This window comes from Rhinolophus sinicus, chromosome 1, assembly GCF_057876585.1.
Source record: "Rhinolophus sinicus isolate RSI-liver-muscle chromosome 1, RSI-T2T, whole genome shotgun sequence".
NCBI lineage: Eukaryota > Metazoa > Chordata > Mammalia > Chiroptera > Rhinolophidae > Rhinolophus > Rhinolophus sinicus.
Window position 1 is genome coordinate 62,248,808 of NC_142501.1, and position 21,813 is coordinate 62,270,620.

General features: G+C 32.9%; 1 protein-coding gene across 4 annotated transcripts in view; it reads left to right on the top strand.

Annotated features, from left to right (window-relative positions):
- MON2 (MON2 regulator of endosome-to-Golgi trafficking) overlaps window positions 1–21,813 on the top strand; it is a 101,505-nt gene that overhangs the window by 39,341 nt on the left and 40,351 nt on the right. For all 4 annotated transcript variants that reach the window (XM_074325464.2, XM_019732421.3, XM_019732423.3 and 1 more), the window contains 14 exons: window positions 2,378–2,502; window positions 2,935–3,071; window positions 3,837–3,990; window positions 7,890–8,122; window positions 9,513–9,594; window positions 10,244–10,428; window positions 11,265–11,377; window positions 11,720–11,824; window positions 12,210–12,290; window positions 12,369–12,442; window positions 12,531–12,621; window positions 16,965–17,066; window positions 18,290–18,400; window positions 19,866–20,041. In XM_074325464.2, the coding sequence (XP_074181565.2) occupies window positions 2,378–2,502; window positions 2,935–3,071; window positions 3,837–3,990; window positions 7,890–8,122; window positions 9,513–9,594; window positions 10,244–10,428; window positions 11,265–11,377; window positions 11,720–11,824; window positions 12,210–12,290; window positions 12,369–12,442; window positions 12,531–12,621; window positions 16,965–17,066; window positions 18,290–18,400; window positions 19,866–20,041 (1,769 nt within the window). The remainder of the gene's footprint in view (window positions 1–2,377; window positions 2,503–2,934; window positions 3,072–3,836; window positions 3,991–7,889; window positions 8,123–9,512; window positions 9,595–10,243; window positions 10,429–11,264; window positions 11,378–11,719; window positions 11,825–12,209; window positions 12,291–12,368; window positions 12,443–12,530; window positions 12,622–16,964; window positions 17,067–18,289; window positions 18,401–19,865; window positions 20,042–21,813) is intronic.

Genomic DNA, 21,813 nt, shown 5'->3' on the forward strand with positions numbered 1-21,813 from the left:
ACCTAATTTTCTACTTCACATACATTTCTCTAACAGAGGATCTCATCACCAGTAAACCCATAACTACTGCACTTATATATTCTTGCAGACTTTGTTCATTGTCTCCTAAGCCAACAGTTACCTTATGTGCATTATTCCTTATTAGACATCTGTTAGCATTTCCACCAAGATGACTTTGATTCATTTTAAGCATCATTTATCTCTTGACTATTATGCAGTACCAAAGAACTACAGGAATTCCGAAGCATGCATCAGCCTTCTTTCTAGTATAATAGAGTTCGTGAAGTATCTTTGCGCCATAAGAACTGGACTTCAGCCATGGATACTAATCTTGATACCTGTTTTCCTATGAGTATATCCTCCCGGAGGAAAAGCTTAACAGATTCACAGTAGGCACCTTCCATTGAAGCCCTTGAAAACAAGTCACTGTCCTCAACACTAGTTCTCTGATCAGACTGTCACAGTTGGCAAGGAGGGAGGAAGGGAGAATAAAGTTCCAGACCTGAGGGGAGAGGCTCTTTTATCCAAATCACAATATTTTAGTGGCTATAGTATGAATTGCATGATTGTTTGATTTGTACTGTAGTCACTCTCACAGGATATAACCTTCAAGGCAAGTTTTTTTAACATTAGTAATTCCTTTGGCTGTATCATACATGTTCTTGATGTTTCTAAGAGCCTTTATTTTCTGGCCTCAAAACCTAACTGCTGAGCCTTGGATTCTACTACCACATTTGTATTCCACTTTCACTCTAAAGCAGTAAGTGCACCTTTTGAAGGACCTTCTAATGTTAAAACTCTTCAATAGGTAACAACTATTGCCCAGTGAGTCACTAGCCTGATTCCTTTTCAGTTCTGTACTAAAAGGGGATCGTTTGTTTAGAAAAAAGTAATAATACACTCTGTATTTGCATATCACTTTGTCCTAATTAGGGGCGTTTTTCTCGCTTGAATTCTCAGGAAGATGTAGATCTGCTATAAGAAAATTACCTAGCTTGTCATCCACAAGGTTGGTGGATAAAGAAGCTGAGCCATCTGACTTCCGATCTAGTGCTTTTCAACATCATTTAGGACAGTGACAAACCTCTGCCTTATGACTTCCCCAATCTAAGGATAAAGTTGTTTTATTCCTCCTACTTTATCCTCATGATTATGTCCTACTTTTAAGCCTCCAGTTAAAAATGCTGAAAGGCATTAGAAAATACCTTAGAAAGATATTGGGCTAAAATCCTGAGGGCTACTATATTCCCCCAAACTCTTGCCCCACGTTATGCTCACTCATTTCAGGGCACCCCAGCTGAAACGTCCAATAACCTGCTACACCTGAAGTAGAAGGAAGATTCAGTTTGGCCTAGGGATCACGTCAGGTGAATTCTTACCTCCTAGAGGTCTTGCTGTGTCCTCAACAAATATGTAACAGAAACAGTCCATTAACCTCTGAATAAACTGGTTACTTTTTGTTCATTCAATCATCAAACATTAATGAATAATGTTGAGAATGAGCTTTAAACATTTTTTATTTACAAAGAGCTTGCAGAGGAGATGGTTTATATTAATAAAAAAGGTAATGATAACTAACATTTAATAAAGCAAAGCTACCAAACCTTGTTCTAGATAATACACACACACACACACACACACACACACACACACACGCAGTGCCAAAAAATGTATACACATTTTAAGAAAGGAAAAAACTATTAAAATTATGCTGATGGTAACCACTTTGAGCACCTCTTGTAATTGCAGTAGTCAAACATGACTTGTATTCATCTTTTGTTATCGGTATATTGAGTATTACAATTCTAATACAATTTTTTCCTTTCTTAAAATGTGTTTACAGTTTTTGGGCACCCTCTGTGTATGTATGTGCACATACATATACATATATTATATATACATATTTTATACCTGTCAACTGCTACAGGTTCCTTCTTGTTTTGTTAATATAAAACATATGCTAAACATCCCTTGGCTTGGACTGTTTTTTCTTAAGCAGCAAAAGAACATGTGGAAAAACTGTTGTGATATTACTGAAGGGTAGAGCATACGTCCTATTAGCAATTTATGCTACCAGCCAGGACTGGGGATGGCATAATGGTGCGTAGTGCTTTCTAAAGAATAAGGATGGAAGGTGAACCGTATTACCAGATCACTAGTGTGAGTTTTCAAGAATGTATTTAGAAACTGATTATTTTTACTGTTAGGTTTTCCAATATAACTACTTTTCCCTTCTTTTTCTCCATTCCTCATTAAGAATTTTAATTTATTTAAAATTAAAAGATTTTAGTGGTTTGTCCATAGGATGAAGACCAAGAATGCAGTTTACAATTCTTAGATTTAAAGAAATGTTATTTAAAAATCTTATACCTTTTAGGTAACTGAATGTGAGATATTTCTGTCACTTCTGGTGAAATTTCTGGATGCAGATAAACCGCAGTGGCTACGAGCTGTTGCAGTAGAATCAATACATAGACTCTGTGTACAGCCTCAGCTATTAAGGTAAGTCTCAGCAATATTATGTTAAATGGATAGGTTAATATTTGGATAGGCTAATAGGAAGAGTTTAAGTATTTATTTCCAAATATTAGTGACTTCTAAAAAAACAAACAAAAAATGTGTATTTTATATATACGGAGGGGTGAGGGGGTGGGTATGGAACAGAACTGGGAGGTGGGCAAAAAGTATAGTTAGAACTTGACATCAATCAAATTTACTGAGTTAATATGGCCAAGATAATTTTTTTTTTTAGAGCACTGACCTTAGTCTGAATCTGTGTCCTAAATTAGGAAAATCACTCAGATGTGATGAAGTTTTAAGTATAGCATTGAGACTGGTTTATCAACACTACTTGCTATTAAAAAAAAAAAAAAAGTCTGAAAATTTTAATATATTCAAATGTTTTGCCCCGAAACATTTAAAATTATTTTACAGGTCATTTTGTCAGTCCTATGATATGAAACAACATTCTACCAAGGTTTTTCGTGATATTGTGAATGCACTGGGATCTTTTATCCAGTCATTGTTTCTTGTCCCTCCTACTGGAAATCCTGCTACAACAAACCAAGCTGGTAAAGGCTTATGCATATTTTCATTTTTATATTGTGATAATTTACAATATTCACTATTCTGAGAGGATATGTTACAGAAATCCTGTGACTAGAGAACTTTGGATTACTTAAATGTATATATTTATTTTATAATATTTTGTTACACTTATTTAAAATAGTTTATATATAAGTAGAAATAAAGACATACTTAAAGAATAATTTGATCTCACTGAGGCAACATATTTTTACAGAATATGTTTTATTCTCGGACATACTTTCAGTTTCTCTAATTCCATAACAAAAGTTTAGATGCTAATCTTCATTTTGGAAGAGTCTTCATTTGTTGCCTCTCTTTATAAAGTCTGGTTGATACCTTTGGAGGTCTGTTAGTCCCCCTTTTAACAAAACAGGTGAACTTGATTTAAGTTTGGAAATCAACATATGTCTTCTTGTTTCCCTTTACCTTCTTTCTCTTCCACTTTTTACTATCTGATTAATGGTTTTTTATTTTTTATTCCCACCTCTGATAAAAAGTGATCTAATGAAAGGTATATTATAAAGTTTGTCTATGTTTTTATTAGTACCTTTTATATAAAAAAGGAAATGGTGTTTTTGGGAAACAGAGACTTCCTAATAGCCAAAATAAGACTGATGAATTTCATTTATTTGTGCAATATCCATTCCTATAGCACAAAAATTCTTTTTAATTGACCAGATGTTTGAATATTATTGATTTGTGATTAAGTAGTAAATTGGTATCTTTGCTTTCTTCCCCTTATCTAATAGGAAACAATAATTCAGGTGGCACTGTCTCAGCACCAGCTAACTCAGGAATGTTGGGGATTGGTGGAGGAGTTACTTTGCTACCAGCATTTGAGTATAGAGGAACTTGGATACCTATTCTGACTATAACAGTACAAGGCAGTGCTAAAGCAACTTAGTAAGTAGTAGTAGCATTATCTTGTAAGGAATTATTTGTTGGGAATGAAATTTTATCCTAATATGTTTCTCTTTGCATGATACTTGAAATTTTAGACTTAGTATTTTTAACACATTTTAGAACTAATTTTCTTTTGTTGTGTTATGAGAATTTTATTTAGGACTGGATTTTGTTTGTTTGCTTTTGTACTATTTGTAGACTGTTAACAACATTATACAACAAAATGTGGGTTCCTTACCTAAGAACCTATTCAGCTCTTCTGTATGGTTTTTTAAGTATAGGACTTGATTTCAGACCCTGTGAACTTAGGTCTTCTAATACTGACTTACCTTCAGCAAATAAGTTCACTTTTTAGAAGTCTTAGTTTCCCGGCCAGCCTGGTGGCTCAAGACGGTTAGAGCTCCATGCTCCTAACTCCGAAGGCTGCTGTTTCAATTCCCACATGGGCCAGTGGGCTCTCAACCACAAGGTTGCCAGTTCAATTCCTCGAGTCCCACAAGGGATGGTGGGCTCCGCCCCCTGCAACTAAGATTGAACAGGGCACCTTGAGCTGAGCTGCCTCCCGGATGGCTCAGTTGTTGGTTGGAGTCCGGGCTCTCAACCACAAGGTTGCCAATTCGATTTCTCGAGTCCCGCAAGGGATGGTGGGCTGCGCCCTTTGCAACTAGCAACGGCAATTGGACCTGGAGCTGAGCTGCGCCCTCCACAACTAAGACAAAGGACAACAACTTGACTTGGGAAAAAAGTCCTAGAAGTACACACTGTTCCCCAATAAAGTCCTGTTCCCATTCCCCCAATTAAAAAAAAAAAAAATCCAAAAAGAAAAGTGTCAATTTCCTCATCTATAAAATTGGAGTAGTAATATATCTACTTTTCAGCCAGAAAATTTTAATTGTTGTTTTGCACATAGGTTAGTATGTTCACATTGGAGCTTCCCTGTTGAATTGGCATCGTTCGTTCATTCATTCATTGTGAGGTTCAGTATAAAATGATTTTCACTATTTTTCTTTGAAGGCATACATATAAATCTTAATTGTATGTTGTTTCTTTTAGATTTCTTAAGTATGTAATAATTTGACCACGTAACTGATGTATAAACAGAAGTAGTTTTGACCTAAGGATTGCTGACATTATATTCTTTCAGATTTATTACACTATGGCTGCCTTCTAAGTTGGGCTTGCAACAGTTTTTGCAGCTTGACCTTAATTTTAAAATATTTATATAAATGGGTTACATTTTATCTAAAAGTGGAATTTACATAGTAACTGTAATAAAATAGCACCAAAACGGTGAGGTAAGGAAATAAGGACTTTTGTTTAGGTTTGTGATGTAAATAAAAATAAGTACAAATTACCTTTATATCCTAATTACTCTAGCACTTAAAGTCTATGCCATAGATTTGGGAATTGGAGCTTCTGATATTTAGGATTGTTTTATCTGTTTTACATGCATTTTCCCAATAACAAAGATACTTAGTATGTGGCTTATTGCTTTAGTACGTGGCTCTATAAGGCTAATGGGCCTGGCAAAGATAAGACCTATAAACTTCACCTCCCCATTTGAGCTTAAATTTCTTGATCAATAACATAAATATATTTTTATTATCTAAATTTTAAAATACTCAGAGTTGGCACATATTAGGGGTTAAATTGATAGTCTTTAGAGTCAGACTTGGGTTAAAAACTGCTGATTAATAATTGTGTCACCTTAGTCCTCAGTTTCATCATCTATATCTTTTAGGGGCTTTGTGAGGAGCTGAATGAGAATATATATATGAGAATATCTATATATGTATATATATATGTGTGTGTATATATATATTAAGAGTCCCAGGTTGACAATAATTGTTTATTTTGAGTTTCACATTTCTTTATAAATTTCCTGCCTTATCTAGTTTTGATTATGATTCAGAGACTTTTAGCATTTGAGATAGGAAATTACTTTTATTAGATTTTCTTAGTAATTTCCATTTTGTTTTTGAGATATAATTTACATACCGTAAAATTCGCCCTTTTACAGTGTACAATTCATGGTTTTATTATATTCAAAAGTTATGTTACCATTCCAGAACTTTTTATCATCTCAGAAAAGACCCCAACTCCATTAGCAGTCATTCTCCATCCTCCCTTCCCCACCCTCTAGCAACCACTAATCTATTTTCTGTCTCTATTGCTATGCCTATTCTGAATATTTCATATAACTAGAATCATGTAATAAATAATCTCTTATAACATGCTTCTTTCACTCAGCATAATGTTTTGAAGGTTCATCTATGTTGTAGGATGGATAGTACTTCCTTTCTTTTTATGGCTGAATAATATTCCAATGTATGGACCTATCACATATTGTTTATCTCTTCATTAATTGATGGGCATCTGGGTTGTTTCTACGTCTTGGCTATGATAATGCTGCTGTGAGCATTTGTGTACAAGTTTTTGCATAGACACATGTTTTCATTTCTCATGGATATATACCTAGGAGTGGAATTGCTGGGTCATATAGTTACTCTGTGTATAATTTTTTGAAGAACTGCCAAACTGTTTTCCCAATTGACCACACAATTTTACATTCCCACCAACAATGTATGAAAGTCTAAATTTCTCTCCGTTCTCCACAATGCTTGTTTATTGTCTGTCTTTTTATTATAGCCATCCTACTGGGGTATTAAGTAGCATCTGAACTGTGTTTCAGTTTGCATTTCTCTAATGACTGATAACGTTGAACATCTCATTTATGTGCTTATTTGGCCATTTATTTATCATCTTGGGAGAAATGCCTGTTCACATCATTTGCTTCTTTTTAATTGGGTTATTTGTCTTTTAGTATTTGTAAGAGTTTTTTTATTGTTGTAAGAGTTCTTTATATTCTGGATCTAGTCCCTTACCAAATATATGATTTGCAAGTTTTTTTTGCATTCTTGGATTGTCTTTGCATTTCTTGATAGTGTCCCTGAAAACACGTTTTTAATTTTAATGAATTCAACTTACCTATTTATTCTTTTGTCATTTGTGCTTTTGATATCATGTTTAACAACAAACCATTGCCTAATTTGAGGTCACAAAGATTTTTGCCCATGTTTTCCTCTAAGAGTATTTAGTTTAATCTCTTACATTTAGGTCATTGATTCATTTTGAGTGAATTTTTGTTTATGGTGTAAGGTTGGGCTCTAATACCACCGTTTTACATGTGAATATTCAGTTGTTCCAGCACCATTAGTCCTTTCCCTTTGAATTATTCTTTCTATATTGAATTATTTTGTCAGGTTTTAAAATTAAGGAATTTAAAACCATAATTATCTGTTTACCATGATTTAAGACAGAAGATTTGTTGTCTTCTGAAAGCTTTGTCCTAACTGTGAGATAGAAACTGCTCTCAAATTTGAACTTCACTCACTGATGCTCTAAGTGTTGTTCTTACTCAATTGGCAGACTGTATCTGCGATGATAGGTGAGTTGGATACCTCACAGTAATACTTTCCCCAGTGTGAAAGCATCTTCCTTTTCAAGGATTGATTTGATTTTATAGCGCCTTATTTTAAAAACATCTAAATCATAGTTTAAGACATTTTGTAATTGGTTTATGTCTTATTCTATTTTGGTATCTAAGCCTTTGTTTTCCTAATATCAACAATTAATAAAAATATTGACACAATTGGGGAGAGAGGCAAAGTTATTAAAATAATTAGTTATGGCAGTGGTTACACCTTAAATTTTCTAATGTGTTTCTTAGAATACCATGAAGGAATCCCTCCTCCAAAGGAAACAAACTCAGTAATGTCCATTTACTTTTGCTATTGTGTTAATTTTAATTTCTGTAGTCTACAAGTTATGGAAATAGTTTAATATATTTTCATCATTGTGGCTGCTTATTAGTGTTCTGTTTTTTTTCATAATTTCAGCCTAGAGATGTTGGACAAAGTTGAGCCACCGACTATACCAGAAGGTTATGCCATGTCTGTGGCTTTCCATTGTTTGTTAGACCTTGTACGTGGAATCACTAGTATGATTGAAGGAGAGTTAGGAGAGGTTGAAGCAGAATGTCAGACTAGCACTGAAACAGCTTCTTCACCAACACAGTCATCAGAGGAGCAAGAATTACAGTCAACATCAGACCAAATGGATAAGGAAATAGGTATATTATTATTATTCTATATTTTTAATTTTTATTTTGAAATAATGTAAAATTTACAGAAAAGTTGCAAAAATTATATAGTTCCCATGTGTCCTTCACCCTGATTTCCCAATGGTTAACACTACCATATTTGCGTTATCATTCTCTCTATTTATATACATGTCACTGTACTATTTTTCTGAACCATTTGAGTAAGTTGCAAACATGATACCCCTCACCCCTTAATACTTTAAAGTGTATTTTCTAAATATAAAGACAGTGTCCTATATAATCACAGTACATTCACCATCAGAAATTTAGCATTAATCCAATATTATCATCTAATCCCAGACCTCATCAAATTTTGCCGGTTGCCCCAATGATGTCCTTTATAGTTCAGGATCATGTGTTGAATTTAGTTCAATGTCTCTATACTGTCCTTTAATCTGGAAAAGTTACTTAATTCTTCTTTGTTTTATGTGACATTGAGATTTTTTAAGAGTACAGGCTGGTCAGTTGGGTTTGTCTTTTATTTCCTTATAATTAGATTCCATTTAATCATTTCTGGCAGGGCCACCACAGAAATGTTGCTGTGCTATCCTTAGTGTATTCAACACATCAAGAGGCATACAGTGCCAGTATGTCTCATTATTGGTGACGTTAACTTCTGTCGTTGGTTAATATGATGTCCGCCCTGTTTCTTCAGTGTAAAGTTAATTATCTTTTTTGGAGAAATACTTTGAGACCTCTACTGTGAAAGAGAACTTTCCCTTCTCCCTCATTCATTTTTTTCCATTTATTTGTTTATATTAATATGAATTCTTAGATTCCTATTTTATTCAAAGAGTTATAATCTATGCTTATCATTCTTGGTTTGACACTAGGATTGTATCCAACATGGCCAGTGGGGACCCCTTTCAAGCTAGCCCCTGAGCCCTTTTTAACCTATCCGCATATCCTTTTGTCATTTTCTGAGCACTACTTTACTGTCTGATACAACAGAATGTTCCAATCTTGTATTGGATTTTTCTTGCTCTGTCTGGGAGTCAGTTATTTTTCCAAGGAGCCCGTAACATAGGCTGAAAGTTTGTCCCAATGAAGAGGAAGAGAATAGGAAAAGAGAATAGGAATAATATATATATATTATTAAAGGTATCTGTTAACTTGTATACAGGAAGATCTTACCCCTGATACTTTAAACTAACTTAGTTTTAAGATTTCTTGAATTCTGAAACTATAGTATGGTTTTTAAGTTTTCATTTATTCAGAACTGTTTTAAATGTGAGAGCTTTAGTATTGAATAATTGAGTTGTTGATGGAATATTTGGGGATAGTTTAGAATTTGACATATTACCAAATACTCTGACATCTGTAATTATCATTAAGTATTGTATGTTTTTTTCCCTTTAAGTTAATAGAGCTGTTTGGGAAGAAATGGTGAATGCCTGCTGGTGTGGTCTACTTGCTGCTCTCTCACTCCTTCTTGATGCCAGGTATTAAGTCTTTGTAAGTTTAAAATTGCATGTGACAGTTAAAGTAAATGTTAAAATTGTTTACTCAAATTTGTCCTGAGAATTATTTCGTAATATTTGTATTTTACAAGTGTATAATAGTATTCTTTTCCTGCAGTCCCTCTCCCTCATTCTATCCTTTCCCTACTTTCCCCCAGAATTGTTGTTACAATACTTTAATGGAAAATACAATCCTAAAATTATAGAGCTCCTTTTTCATTTTAAGCCTTATTACTGCTTTTGCAATTATGATGATGATATTATTCAATTTCTTTGATGTTTTTCTTCAGAATCACAGAACGTACTGATTTTAAAATGCTTAATATTTTTCCTTTTGTTTTTCAATTAAAATTTATTGGGGTGACAATGTTTAGTAAAATTACATAGGTTTCAAGTGTAGAATTCTGTAATACATCATCTGTGTATCACATGTGTGCTCATCACCCAGAGTCATCTTAATGTTTTTAATGTTATATGTTAGTTAAAATTCCATCTTAAGTATATTGATTTTGACAATTTTAAATAGATTTTCTTAAAACTTCACTTAATACCTAAATCTACATCATGTTTGTACCATAATTAAAAATGAATTGTATTAATCATATTAAATGAAATACTTTATTTTTTTCAGCACAGATGAAGCTGCCACTGAGAACATTTTAAAAGCTGAACTGACTATGGCTGCTCTTTGTGGAAGACTGGGCCTTATAACTTCAAGAGATGCCTTTATAACTGCAATATGCAAAGGTTCCCTGCCTCCCCATTATGCTCTTACTGTACTGAATGCCACCAGTGCAGCCACACTTTCTAACAAATGTAAGGCTTAAGTTTACTCAAAGTTCTGTTCATCTAGTGGGGTGACATGGCATGGAGAAAAGTTCACAGAAATTCTGATTTCAAGCCTCTGCTTTTTGACTCACTGACTCTTATCACCTCTGTGAGAAGTTAATGTTCCTGAGCCTCAATTTCTTCCATCTTTTTAAAACAATGGAAGTGGAGTGGGGAGGATAATACCAAGGTTAAACAATAATGGTGAGGATGAAAGACGAAAAATCTGAAAGTCCTTTGTAAACTACAACATACTATTGAAATAGTGATGGTTTTTTATTTTTCTTAAATGGAGTTAGTAGAACAATAATATTTGCAAATACTTAGATTAAGCTGATATTCCCAAAAAAAATTTTCTTGTTGACTACTTTGAAAAATTCAAGTTTGTTACATATAAAAATATTTCTGTATGATATTCAGTTTTTAAACTGAAAATATGAGCATTGGTCCCTAACTTTAACTTGACAAGTTTATTGGAAATACATGTATAAAATACTTAGTGCTCAATTTCTGTTTTGCTTATAAAGAAAGTTTTATAATTCGTTAAAGCTATGTATTAAGTTGGTGCAAAAGTAATTGTGGTTTTTGCAATTATTTTTGATCTTTTAAACCGCAGTTACCTTTGCACCAACCTAATAGAAAATTACCTAATATTTGCCTATGTTTTTTCAATTCCTGAGTTTTTAAAATGTTTGCATATAGATTACTAAATGAGTGTCATAGTTGAATGTAGTTTAATCAAATTTATGTCCTAAGATATAACATTACTTTGAATGCACATAAAAAGTATATTTTAATTATTTACATATTCTTTTGTCTTCTAGCATATTCTATTCAAGGCCAAAATGTTATGATGATAAGTCCATCAAGTGAATCTCACCAGCAAGTTGTGGCAGTGGGTCAACCATTAGCAGTTCAGCCTCAAGGGACAGTAATGGTAAAGTACTTATTCTCCTCTTGATTACCAATTAACTATCAGGGAAACTTTTGTACCTTTTTTTGTTTGTTTGCCAAAATTTGTCATTATACTTGTTTACTTATTTATTTACCTGGGTGATACCTTTAGAAGAAATTAGATAAATATACAGTTGACATTATCATAACCAACTATGATAACACAATTTTTAAGCAAATGTACTTGTTCTATACAAAATCCTCCGAACCTATTTTCTTAATATTTTTGTTTAAAAAATATTTGAATATGATAATGCTGCTTTACAAGCTTTTAGTTTTCAAAAATGTTTAACAGTTCTTGCAAATATATCCTTTTTTAATGTAGCTAACTTCCAAAAATATCCAGTGTATGAGGACTTTACTTAACTTGGCACACTGTCATGGGGCTGTTCTTGGAACATCATGGCAACTTGTCTTGGCAACTCTACAGGTACGTTATAGTTTCTGGGTCAGAAGGCAGTATTGTTTTTATATCTAAGTGCTAACAATTAAACTAAGCAATGCCTATTGGTACTTTGAGCAGGCCAAAGGAATAGACAGTAAGTATGAAAAAAGAAGTTGGGAAAGAAAAAAGACACAGCTTATATTGTATGAAGTAATGGAATGCTTTTCATTAATGGCCTGAGTTCTACTGCCTGTCCTTGGTTTAATAAGTGTTTTATATGAATATTAATTACTGATTTACATTTAGTTATTAGAATTCTAGTGCTGATTTTAATTTTAGTTATTAGAAGTTACTACTGAGTTTTAATTTTAGTTATTAGAATCTTTATAACTTTGTCAATTTCTTTGTTTTAATTTTTTTAATTTTTCAGCATCTTGTGTGGATTCTGGGATTAAAGCCTAGTAGTGGTGGTGCTTTGAAACCTGGGAGAGCTGTAGAAGGACCCAGTACAGTAAGTTCTAGTCAGTCTTACTCAGTTAGTGCTTCCCAAAATGTTCATATACTACATTTAATTTTATTCTTCTCTTAGGTTCTAACAACAGCGGTGATGACAGATTTACCAGTGATTTCCAATATACTTTCAAGATTGTTTGAAAGCTCACAGTAAGAGTCAGTTTTTTAAATTGGTAGAAACATTATTAGCTATGTATTTTTAGATAAGGATGTCTTATTTCTTCATTTTTTATTTTAGGTATCTTGATGATGTATCATTGCATCATTTAATAAATGCGCTTTGCTCCTTATCATTAGAAGCAATGGATATGGCCTATGGAAATAATAAGGTGTGATATTCTACCTATTTGTTTTAAATATAGTACATTATTTACTTAAATAAGGTGTATACTTGGTATGATGTTAGTGTTTTACTAGTCGGACCAAAACCTGGTAGGCTAACCCTACTCTGTTGGGTTTTTACCACTTATGGTTGTTATTTGTTGAGGAAAGTGAAGAGGACATGATTTGGCTTGTGATATGACCCAGTATGTACTATGATTTTAAATCGTGTCCATTTCTCTTATGTACTGAATATTTACAAAAAATATTTTTATAAAGAATAATGCAACACCACATTTATAAATGAGTTCCATAAAATGTCACATTAATAGTTATAATTTATGATCGGGGCAATACAAGATTTAAATCAGGGAATGTATGTCTCAGTTGCTCTTGCCTTTGTTGGGAAAGACAATAAGGAGCTAATCATTTCTTTCTGAAAGTAATTATTCTTCCTGCCTTAAAAATTGCATTGTTGCTTTGTTCATTGACTACATGACTAGAAAGTAAGAAAGTACTTTTGAGAACATTTCTTTCTATACTCAAAACATTTTCTGTTATACTTGAAAAGCACAGGAATATTTTGATTTATTTATATCTTAGAGATGATTTAAAGTAAGATGTTTTCTACATTTTAAAATGAATAGATACAGTTGGACCACTTACAAATAAGTGAGGACTCCCAGAAAAGGATTAAAAAGCTGAGAATGCAGTTTTGTAACTTGTTCAACACATAACTGCAGGATCCAAAATTATGTTGTCTGGCTAGTCCTTAATTATAATTCTGTGTACTATGGCTTATCTAGGCTCATGTGACTCATTTAAAAATTAGGTGATAAGGTCTTATTAGGGCAAAACTTTTTATATTATAGTACATAGCTAGAGAATTACACAAACATTCATATATTTGAAAATACATATTACAGTTTTCTCCAAGTCAAGGCAAGGATAATATAAAATACAGTGAAGTAATCAATTTCTTGATGTCTTCAATAACTCTACATCTTTAAGACTAATTTTTAACATAAAAGTATAATGTTTTTAATAGATTACCTTAATGTAATTTTGGCAAGTCTATATGGAAATGTCTTGAGAATTTATTCACTTAAATACAGTACGATTACTATGTACATGACACTCTCCTAAGAATAAGATTTCCACTTTCAAAGAGCATATAAATTATTTGGCTCATCATTAAGTGGCAGTTAAGGTGGGATAAGAGTCTAAATGAATAGTATAGTATTAAGTGATATGAGACTTATTCTATGTATCTTATTACATAGACAGTTTGGTATACATTTCTACTAAAATGAATTAAGATTAATCAAGATGGAGTAGCGTAATTGGAGCTGGATATTGAAGGAATGGTAGGATTTAGACAGGTAGGAAAGATCATGGAAATCAAAACAGCAAATGTTACAAGAAGTCAAGATCAATGAGGACTGAAAAAATAAGGAATTTGATTATTATTAGTTTATTGTTAACCTTGAAGAACACAATTTCAAGAGAGTGATAGGAATAGATGTGATATTTCAGAGATGCTTGGAGGGAACAAATGTTGAGAAAATGGATACACTGGAATAGAGATCACTTTCATGAGAATGTCACATCTTTCCATTTTAGGATTTAATTTTGTAAAGTGAAGTGGTAACTGTGGAATGGAATTAAAAGTAAAAATATTCAAGTATAAACTTTATAAAAATGTTTTTTGATGGAGGTATAAGACAGTTTATTATTTGTGCTTTCTATAAAAATTATTAATATGCAGATGTTAAAATAAGTAGACACTTCTGTATTTTTCTACTTTTTTTAAAGGAAGTTTATCAATGTCAGCCATCAAGTAAGTTAAATATTCTAGGGATTAAAGATGTATATATCAGTGTTCTATAGGTGTGGCTTTAAAATGACCAGTTATCTCATTTTGTTCCTCATTTCAGGAATTTGTCCTAATGTATTGAAAAAATAGCTGATGGTAATAAAGCCTGCAAATTCTTCTTTAGATAGAGGTGATACTGATGACAGTAGAGCAGGCATATTACTGTGCTCATAACAATAATAAAAATAAACCAAAGTAATAAAGCATAATAAGTAATAATAAAGCAAAAATAATAAAGTTCATTGTTTACTGTATGTCAGGAACTAACTTACATTATTTTATTTAGTCATTTAAAAACAACTCTGTAAGGTTCAATAGTAATATCCCCCTTTTATAGATGAAATATGAAATATCTTAAGTGACCTGTGTGGGATCACCTATTTTATAATTGGTAGAGTTTGGATTTAACCCACATGGTCTCATTCCAGAGCGTCATTCTTTTTTTTTTTTTCTAATTTCATGTAATTTTTTATTACATACATTTTTCATATGTGTATTTTTCTGGCAATCTTAATTTTGTCATGTTAAGGAATTATCCACTCATTGCAATTTTTAATGTTTTCATAGAAAATAGGGGTTGAATTTTTTTTCTTTTCTTTTTTTTTTAATTTATTGGGGTGACAGCAGAGCTTCATTCTTAACCACTTCACTCGTGGCTCTAATTTCTGTGCTTCAAAGTCAGATGTGGAAGTTTTTAAAAATACAAATGTCAAAGCTGCATCTAGACTTTTTGGATGAGAATCTTTGGGTATGAGGTCTGGACATCTATACATTCTTTTAAATGCTACACAGTTCCTGTGTACATCCTTGTTAGAATAAGGAGGAGGAAGAGGAGGAAGAGTAATAAATACTAGGCAACATTTATGGGGATATACGTGCCAGGCACTTTCTAACATGTGGTTGTTTTTGTACCTTATTTCCATTTTATAGATTAAAAAAATTTTAGTAGTGGTAGTAACTTACTCAAGGTACATAGCTATTAAGAGGTAAAGTTGAGATGAAATTCCAGGCTGGTAAAACTTCACAGTCATCAGTCTTAACCACTATATCGTATTGTCTCTAGAATGATAAATTTTTCTTCCACAAAAAATTTTAGGGTGCCTGCAACATCAGCACATGCAGAAAGGATCACCCTCACCATATTTGTCTTGAAACTCCAGTGTACTTGGTTCATCAGCTTCTACTTGGAAACAAATATATTATTAAACATTTCCATGTTAGATTTTTATCAGCACTGTAAAAATGTCAAGAATATAGAATAATTTAAACATCTTTTCCTTTAAAAAGTATAAAATTATTCTCATAATTTGCTTTTTCAATTTCAGTTGCTCTTTCTTTTTTTTCTAATACATTGTCTCTATATCACAGCCACCCATCAGAAAATTATCATGGTGTTGATCAAATAAGTTTGCATTTAAGCATATTTTAACACCTCTATTAATATTTGATTAGTGTTAATTGCCCTTTGATCTTTTCACTGAAACTGGTCCTATAACACATGGACCAAGTACTCTAATTTAGCAATATTTGAAATATACTGATGCCCTTTCTGATTGTTGAAATGCCAGCGATGGAGGAGAAGGTTTTGTCTTCTGTCTCTGCAACTTTTACTGTCTGCATTGACAGCCCTGATCTGTGCCATGTCTTGACTTTATATTTCTTTTCCCTGGTCTTACTTGTCTCTTTTCTGTTTGTTTGTTTGTTGTTGTTGTTGTTTTAATGCTTTCTGACATTCACACATAAAACCTGGATATTTGAAGACTTTGTTAATGTGAATTCATATTAGTCCTCTCAGACTGCAATAACATAATACCATAGACTGGATGGCTTAAACTACAGAAATTAATTTTCTCACAGTTCTGAAAGCTGGAAGTTCAAGATCAGGGTGGTTCTCTGTGGTTGGTTCTCGTGAAGACTCTCTTCCTAGGTTGGAAGATGGCTGCCTTCTCTCTGTGTCTTCACATGGCAGGGGTGGTGGAGGAGAGAGAGCATTTGCAAGCTCTCTGGTCTCTTCTTAAAAGGACACTAATGCTATTGTATCAGGGCTTGATCCTTATTACCTCATTTAATCTTAATTATCTCCTTATAGGCCCTATTTCCAAATACTGTAACATTTAGAGTTTCAACATAGGAGTTTTAAGGGGACATAATTCAATCCATACCAGAAATCATCTTTGCTTCTGGTCAGAAGACTAGCCATTTTGTGTGTCTGGCATAAGTTTTGAATTTCACTCTTTCCTGACTAAAACATTTTCTTCGTAACCAAATTTTCCAAGTGGGAGCTATTCTAGACACTTGAGGGTAGGTAGAAAGGCTTGTCTCATGATAATTGAGTTTTTGTTATATTTATTACTAACTTTATACTTATCAATCATTTATTAATTGTAGTCATGCTCTTCAGAGTGTTCTGTTTTATTTACAATTGAAGTACTCAAATTCTCCTTATAATATCAAAATGCAATGTTTTCTCTCTAGGAACCATCTCTTTTTGCTGTTGCTAAATTGTTAGAAACTGGTCTCGTTAACATGCACCGAATAGAAATTCTCTGGAGACCTCTAACTGGCCATCTACTTGAGGTAACTTCTTTTTTTAAATTATTGTATTTAATTTTTTGATAAGAATAAAGACATACACAGTGAACTTATGATTCTGGATAACCATATGAAAAATCAGGATTAACTTTTTTTTCCCGTGCTTCTATTTATTTATATAATATGTTTTTATCAGGGACTAAAGATCTATAATTGCTTTGGTGAAGGAATGGGTTGCTTTTTTTGGCTGAAAATGGATGATTTGTCAGTGAAATCTCTGAAGTCTCCTACAGCTGTTAGCCTGGGCCCCTTTTCTTTTATTATACAATCTTTTGATCACCTTAGTTTCAGCTAATTCTGAAACTTCAAGGCAGTTGGGGCTGAGTTAATAGTAAACACTGCTCCTTTATAGCCATTCCTATGATTATGAGATAGATCTTCCACAAAAGGAAAAACCTGTTTGGTGTCACTAATTATAGATAGTGCCAGGGAATTTTATGTGGATTTGTATTCTCTTGTATTCAAGCTAAGTGATTCCTAATAATTAGCTGCTTCTGAATAACAGCTGCTTCTATCAGGATACATGTTTATGTGCAGTTGAGATTTAGGTTGCCGTGATCATTTTATATTGTTTCAGTGAACTGAGAAAGGTATCGTTTTTTTGTGTGTGTGTTTTTTTTTGTACATTACATCCCCTTGACTTATTTATTTTATAACTGGAAATTTGAGCCTCTTATTACCCTTCACCTCCCCCTACTCCCCGAAAAGGTATTAATACGGTGATCATTGTACTTGTGCTTTTCTTTTTCTTTTTCCCATCTAATTGGCATTACTTTCATGAGCAATTAAAGAATACATGCACATTGCTTAATTATGGACGTTCTCATCACATGGCCCAAAGTAGGTTTTTAAAAAAGTAGCACATTTTCCAATTATGAGGGTAAATGAGAAACCTTAGTATCTGCTTCTTTTGTTTACTCTGATGACATCATTTACTTTTATGAAATCCTATCTTTTCTGTGACTTGTTTAATTTCATCTTTTATCTTCTCTCTATTGCTTCCTCTTGCCCCTTATTCAGAAGGTAAGCTTACTTACATTTTGGATATAATGTTTTCCTTCAACCCTTATTGATGATCATTTGATACAATTTTTTAAATGTGAAAGAATAGAAAATGTACTGTTTTCATTTTTCTTTCATCAAAATGATGTGTGAGCTTAAGTATATAAATTATATATTTAATTTTTATTTTACATATGTACCTTCAGGTCTGCCAGCACCCAAATTCTCGAATGAGAGAATGGGGAGCAGAAGCTTTAACTTCACTTATTAAAGCAGGATTAACATTTAACCACGATCCTCCACTTTCACAAAACCAGGTAAAAAAAAAAAAATCTGTTTTTTAGAACTATTTAATGTAAAATCATCTTGTCCCATGTGGCATTTTTTTCTTATTTTATCAAATGGGTTATATTCTAAAAGTGGGTTTTATTGCTTAATATCCTGTTATATGTGGGCCATAGATCTCTTATAGAAAGTTTATGTGCCTGTAGTTTTAAAATTTATTTAAAGTTGTAAAATCTTTCTTGTACATGACAATGATCTAAGTTAATAAATCACCTAGAATTGGTCGCCCGATCTAGAAGTTTCAGTGCTCAGGCTTTATTTTGGGGCCCTATTATTAGCCTCTTTTGCTTTGGTCCTTACCTGTCTCTGATTTATTTCCTCTCATTACCCTTACATGGGGAGAAAACAAGTGGCAGAAGAGGCAAGGAGAGTAAAACAGATTTCTCTTTTCAAGTAATTTTAAAAGTTATTTTATACTTTCAGAATTTACATTTTTCATAAGTCCTTTGTCCAGACTCACCTAACCATTCACATAGATCTTACAATGTTTTTAAACTTCCACCAAAGTTTTGTTTGAGGATTGAGTAGGGATGAGGTGTTTAATAACCATTCCCATGGCCCTCATTGTCTTACTGCATTGTAATTGTATTCCACAAATTTACTCGTCAGATAATTATTGAGTACTTATTACGTGCCAGACAATGTTCTAGTTTTTGGAACAGATTGATGAACAAGACAGAAAAGATCTATCTTTTTATAGAGCTTTCATTTTAGTGATTTCATATTTTTTCCTACTACAATTTTAAGGTTTTTGGAAAGAAAAACCCTTGTTATTGTATATTTTCAATGTCCAGTTTAATATAATACCTGATACAGAGTGAGAGCTTAATAAATGTTTGTTCAGTCGATGAACCAAATAAATGATCTGTGGAGAGAAGAAAGTTAAAAATGAAGCAAGTGCTTTCCAATTCTGAAAGGAGTAGAATAGAGTACTTTCTTTTACCTCTCCAGCTGAATTTGTAGTTATATGTCATCTTTGTTTACCATACTTACTTATTTTTTAGTAGTGTTGAGAATTTTAAATTTAAATACATGTGGTATACATTAATAGAGTAAATGAAAGGTAATTTTTAAAAATGGGAATCGCTTTCCTTCAGATAGAGCTAGATGTTATATAGATATATTTCCTTTAGTGAGATTCGTTTCTATGTGGGTCTATAATTAATACTTTTAACATAAGGACACTCCACATTTATCCTGAAATGTAACACCTTAAAAATTGATTTTTATTTTCTCTTATATTAAAAAAACATAGATGACAAAATAAACCTCTAATGATTACTGTTAGAAAAATCATACTCGGTGTTTATTTTACTAGAAAAAGTTCTGTTTACTGTTGCATTCTGAGTGGAGGTGAGTTTAAACTTAAAAAGCAACAGCAGAGCCTTCCTGTCTCTTGGGCTTCTTTTTCTAATTCATTTCTTGCCCCCTTTTCAGAGGCTGCAGTTGCTTTTACTGAACCCATTGAAGGAGATGTCCAGTATTAACCATCCAGATATCCGACTCAAGCAATTAGAATGTGTGCTGCAGATTCTCCAGAGTCAGGGAGACAGTCTTGGGCCTGGATGGCCATTAGTGCTTGGAGTCATGGGAGCAATCAGAAATGATCAAGGGTAAGTGTTTAAAACTAATATCCAAAAAGTGATAGGGAGAAAAAGGAATCCATCCTAAATTCTTGCAGTAGTGTTCTTTTTTTTATGTATGCCCTTCCTGCTTAAGTTTAAGATCTAGAATAGTTTTTCTTAGCCCTGTCCCTGGGTGGCTACAGGGAATTATTACGGCTCACCTTTGTTTTGGAAGGATGGAAAAATTGCTGTTTATTGACCTTTATACTAGAATACAATGTTCTTATAATAATATAAATGTATCAATCTAACAAACTTTGTAACACATCCAAAGATTGGGCTTTCTTTTTTTTTGATATTTGGTGCTATGTGATCTCTCTGCACATATTAGGAAGTCTAAGAAATTGCTTTTAAGTGACATTTTCATTGACTTGTTCATTTATTAAACATTCTGTGCCTAGTATATTCCAAACACTATACTTGCTTGTTATTCTGATTACACAGATAAATAAATAGCTCCTGCTCAAAAAGTAGAATCCTATGGAAAAGAAACAGGCCCTCTAAGCAGGATCCTAGTAAGAGAGGAGTTTGTTATGCACAAAGAACAGGACTCCAGTAGGAGGTAACTGTGCCTTAGAGAGTGGCAGAGCCAAAATTATGAAGAAACTTAGATGCCTTTATAATCTATCTGGACGTATCCTCAATGCGTTTGGGTGGCATTTTAGGATTTTAATCAGAGGAGAGATGTCATCTGATATGCGTTTGAGATATATCACTGTGTCAAGCAGCATGGAGGGGTGGATGGGAAAGCCTGCATGCAGTGCTCTGGAAACAGAGGAGAAGATGGATTTGAGCTGCTTAGCCGATTGACTACAGGGGGAAAGGCAGAAATAGGAAATAGAATCAGGAATAACTCCCAGATAATGGACTGAGACAGTTTAGTAGATGGTGGTATCATCCAACTAAATAGGGAATACAGAAAAAGAGCACATTTGGATGAAATGTGTGGATTTGTTTAATTTAAGGTAGGACAGTACAGTGAGAGAGTTAAGAGACGTTTGGATATATTTGTAATTCTTTAGCAGGATTCATAATATCTTGTTTTGATAACTAGTTTAGGAGTTTTACATGATTGAGATGCTTGAAACTGTTACGGAAATCTAATTTTTCTTATTTGTAGTAACAAATTTACTTAAATCCTTACACAATATGATTAAAATGGAAAGAGATCAGCAATAGCTTAAATCAAGCTGAAGTTTCTTCTCCCAACCTGCAGTGCAATCAATTATAAAATAGGACTCTGTAAGGATGAAATTAATTAATACATGTAAAACTTTTAGCTAGTAAAAACTCAGTGTGTTAACTATTATAATTTGTTTTCATTATTATCGTTCACTACCAGAATTTCTCTCCAATGCAAAATACTTCTATTCTCTTCATTTGAAATTCAAAATTACTCTTTTCTTTTACAGACTAGATATAGGATTTTAAAATGAGGTATAGGTATAAAAAATCAGGAAACAATTTTCATTCTGTGAATAAATTGTGTGTATCCATATGTTCCAGGCACCATGCTAGATATTGGGGATACAGTGGTGAGAAAGCAGCTATATCCAATTTCTCATTCAATGTCTTAAGTTTTCTTGGGCTAGTTGATGCAAAATACAAATAGTAATAATATGGCATTAATGCATACTTTCTTTTCCTTTTTCTTGGATACTGTTTTATTCTCATATGCCTGTGAAGTTTTTCTATTTGTTAATTAAGTAACCATATCTTTTAAAAATCTATGTAAATGTTGAAGTACTATATCATCTATA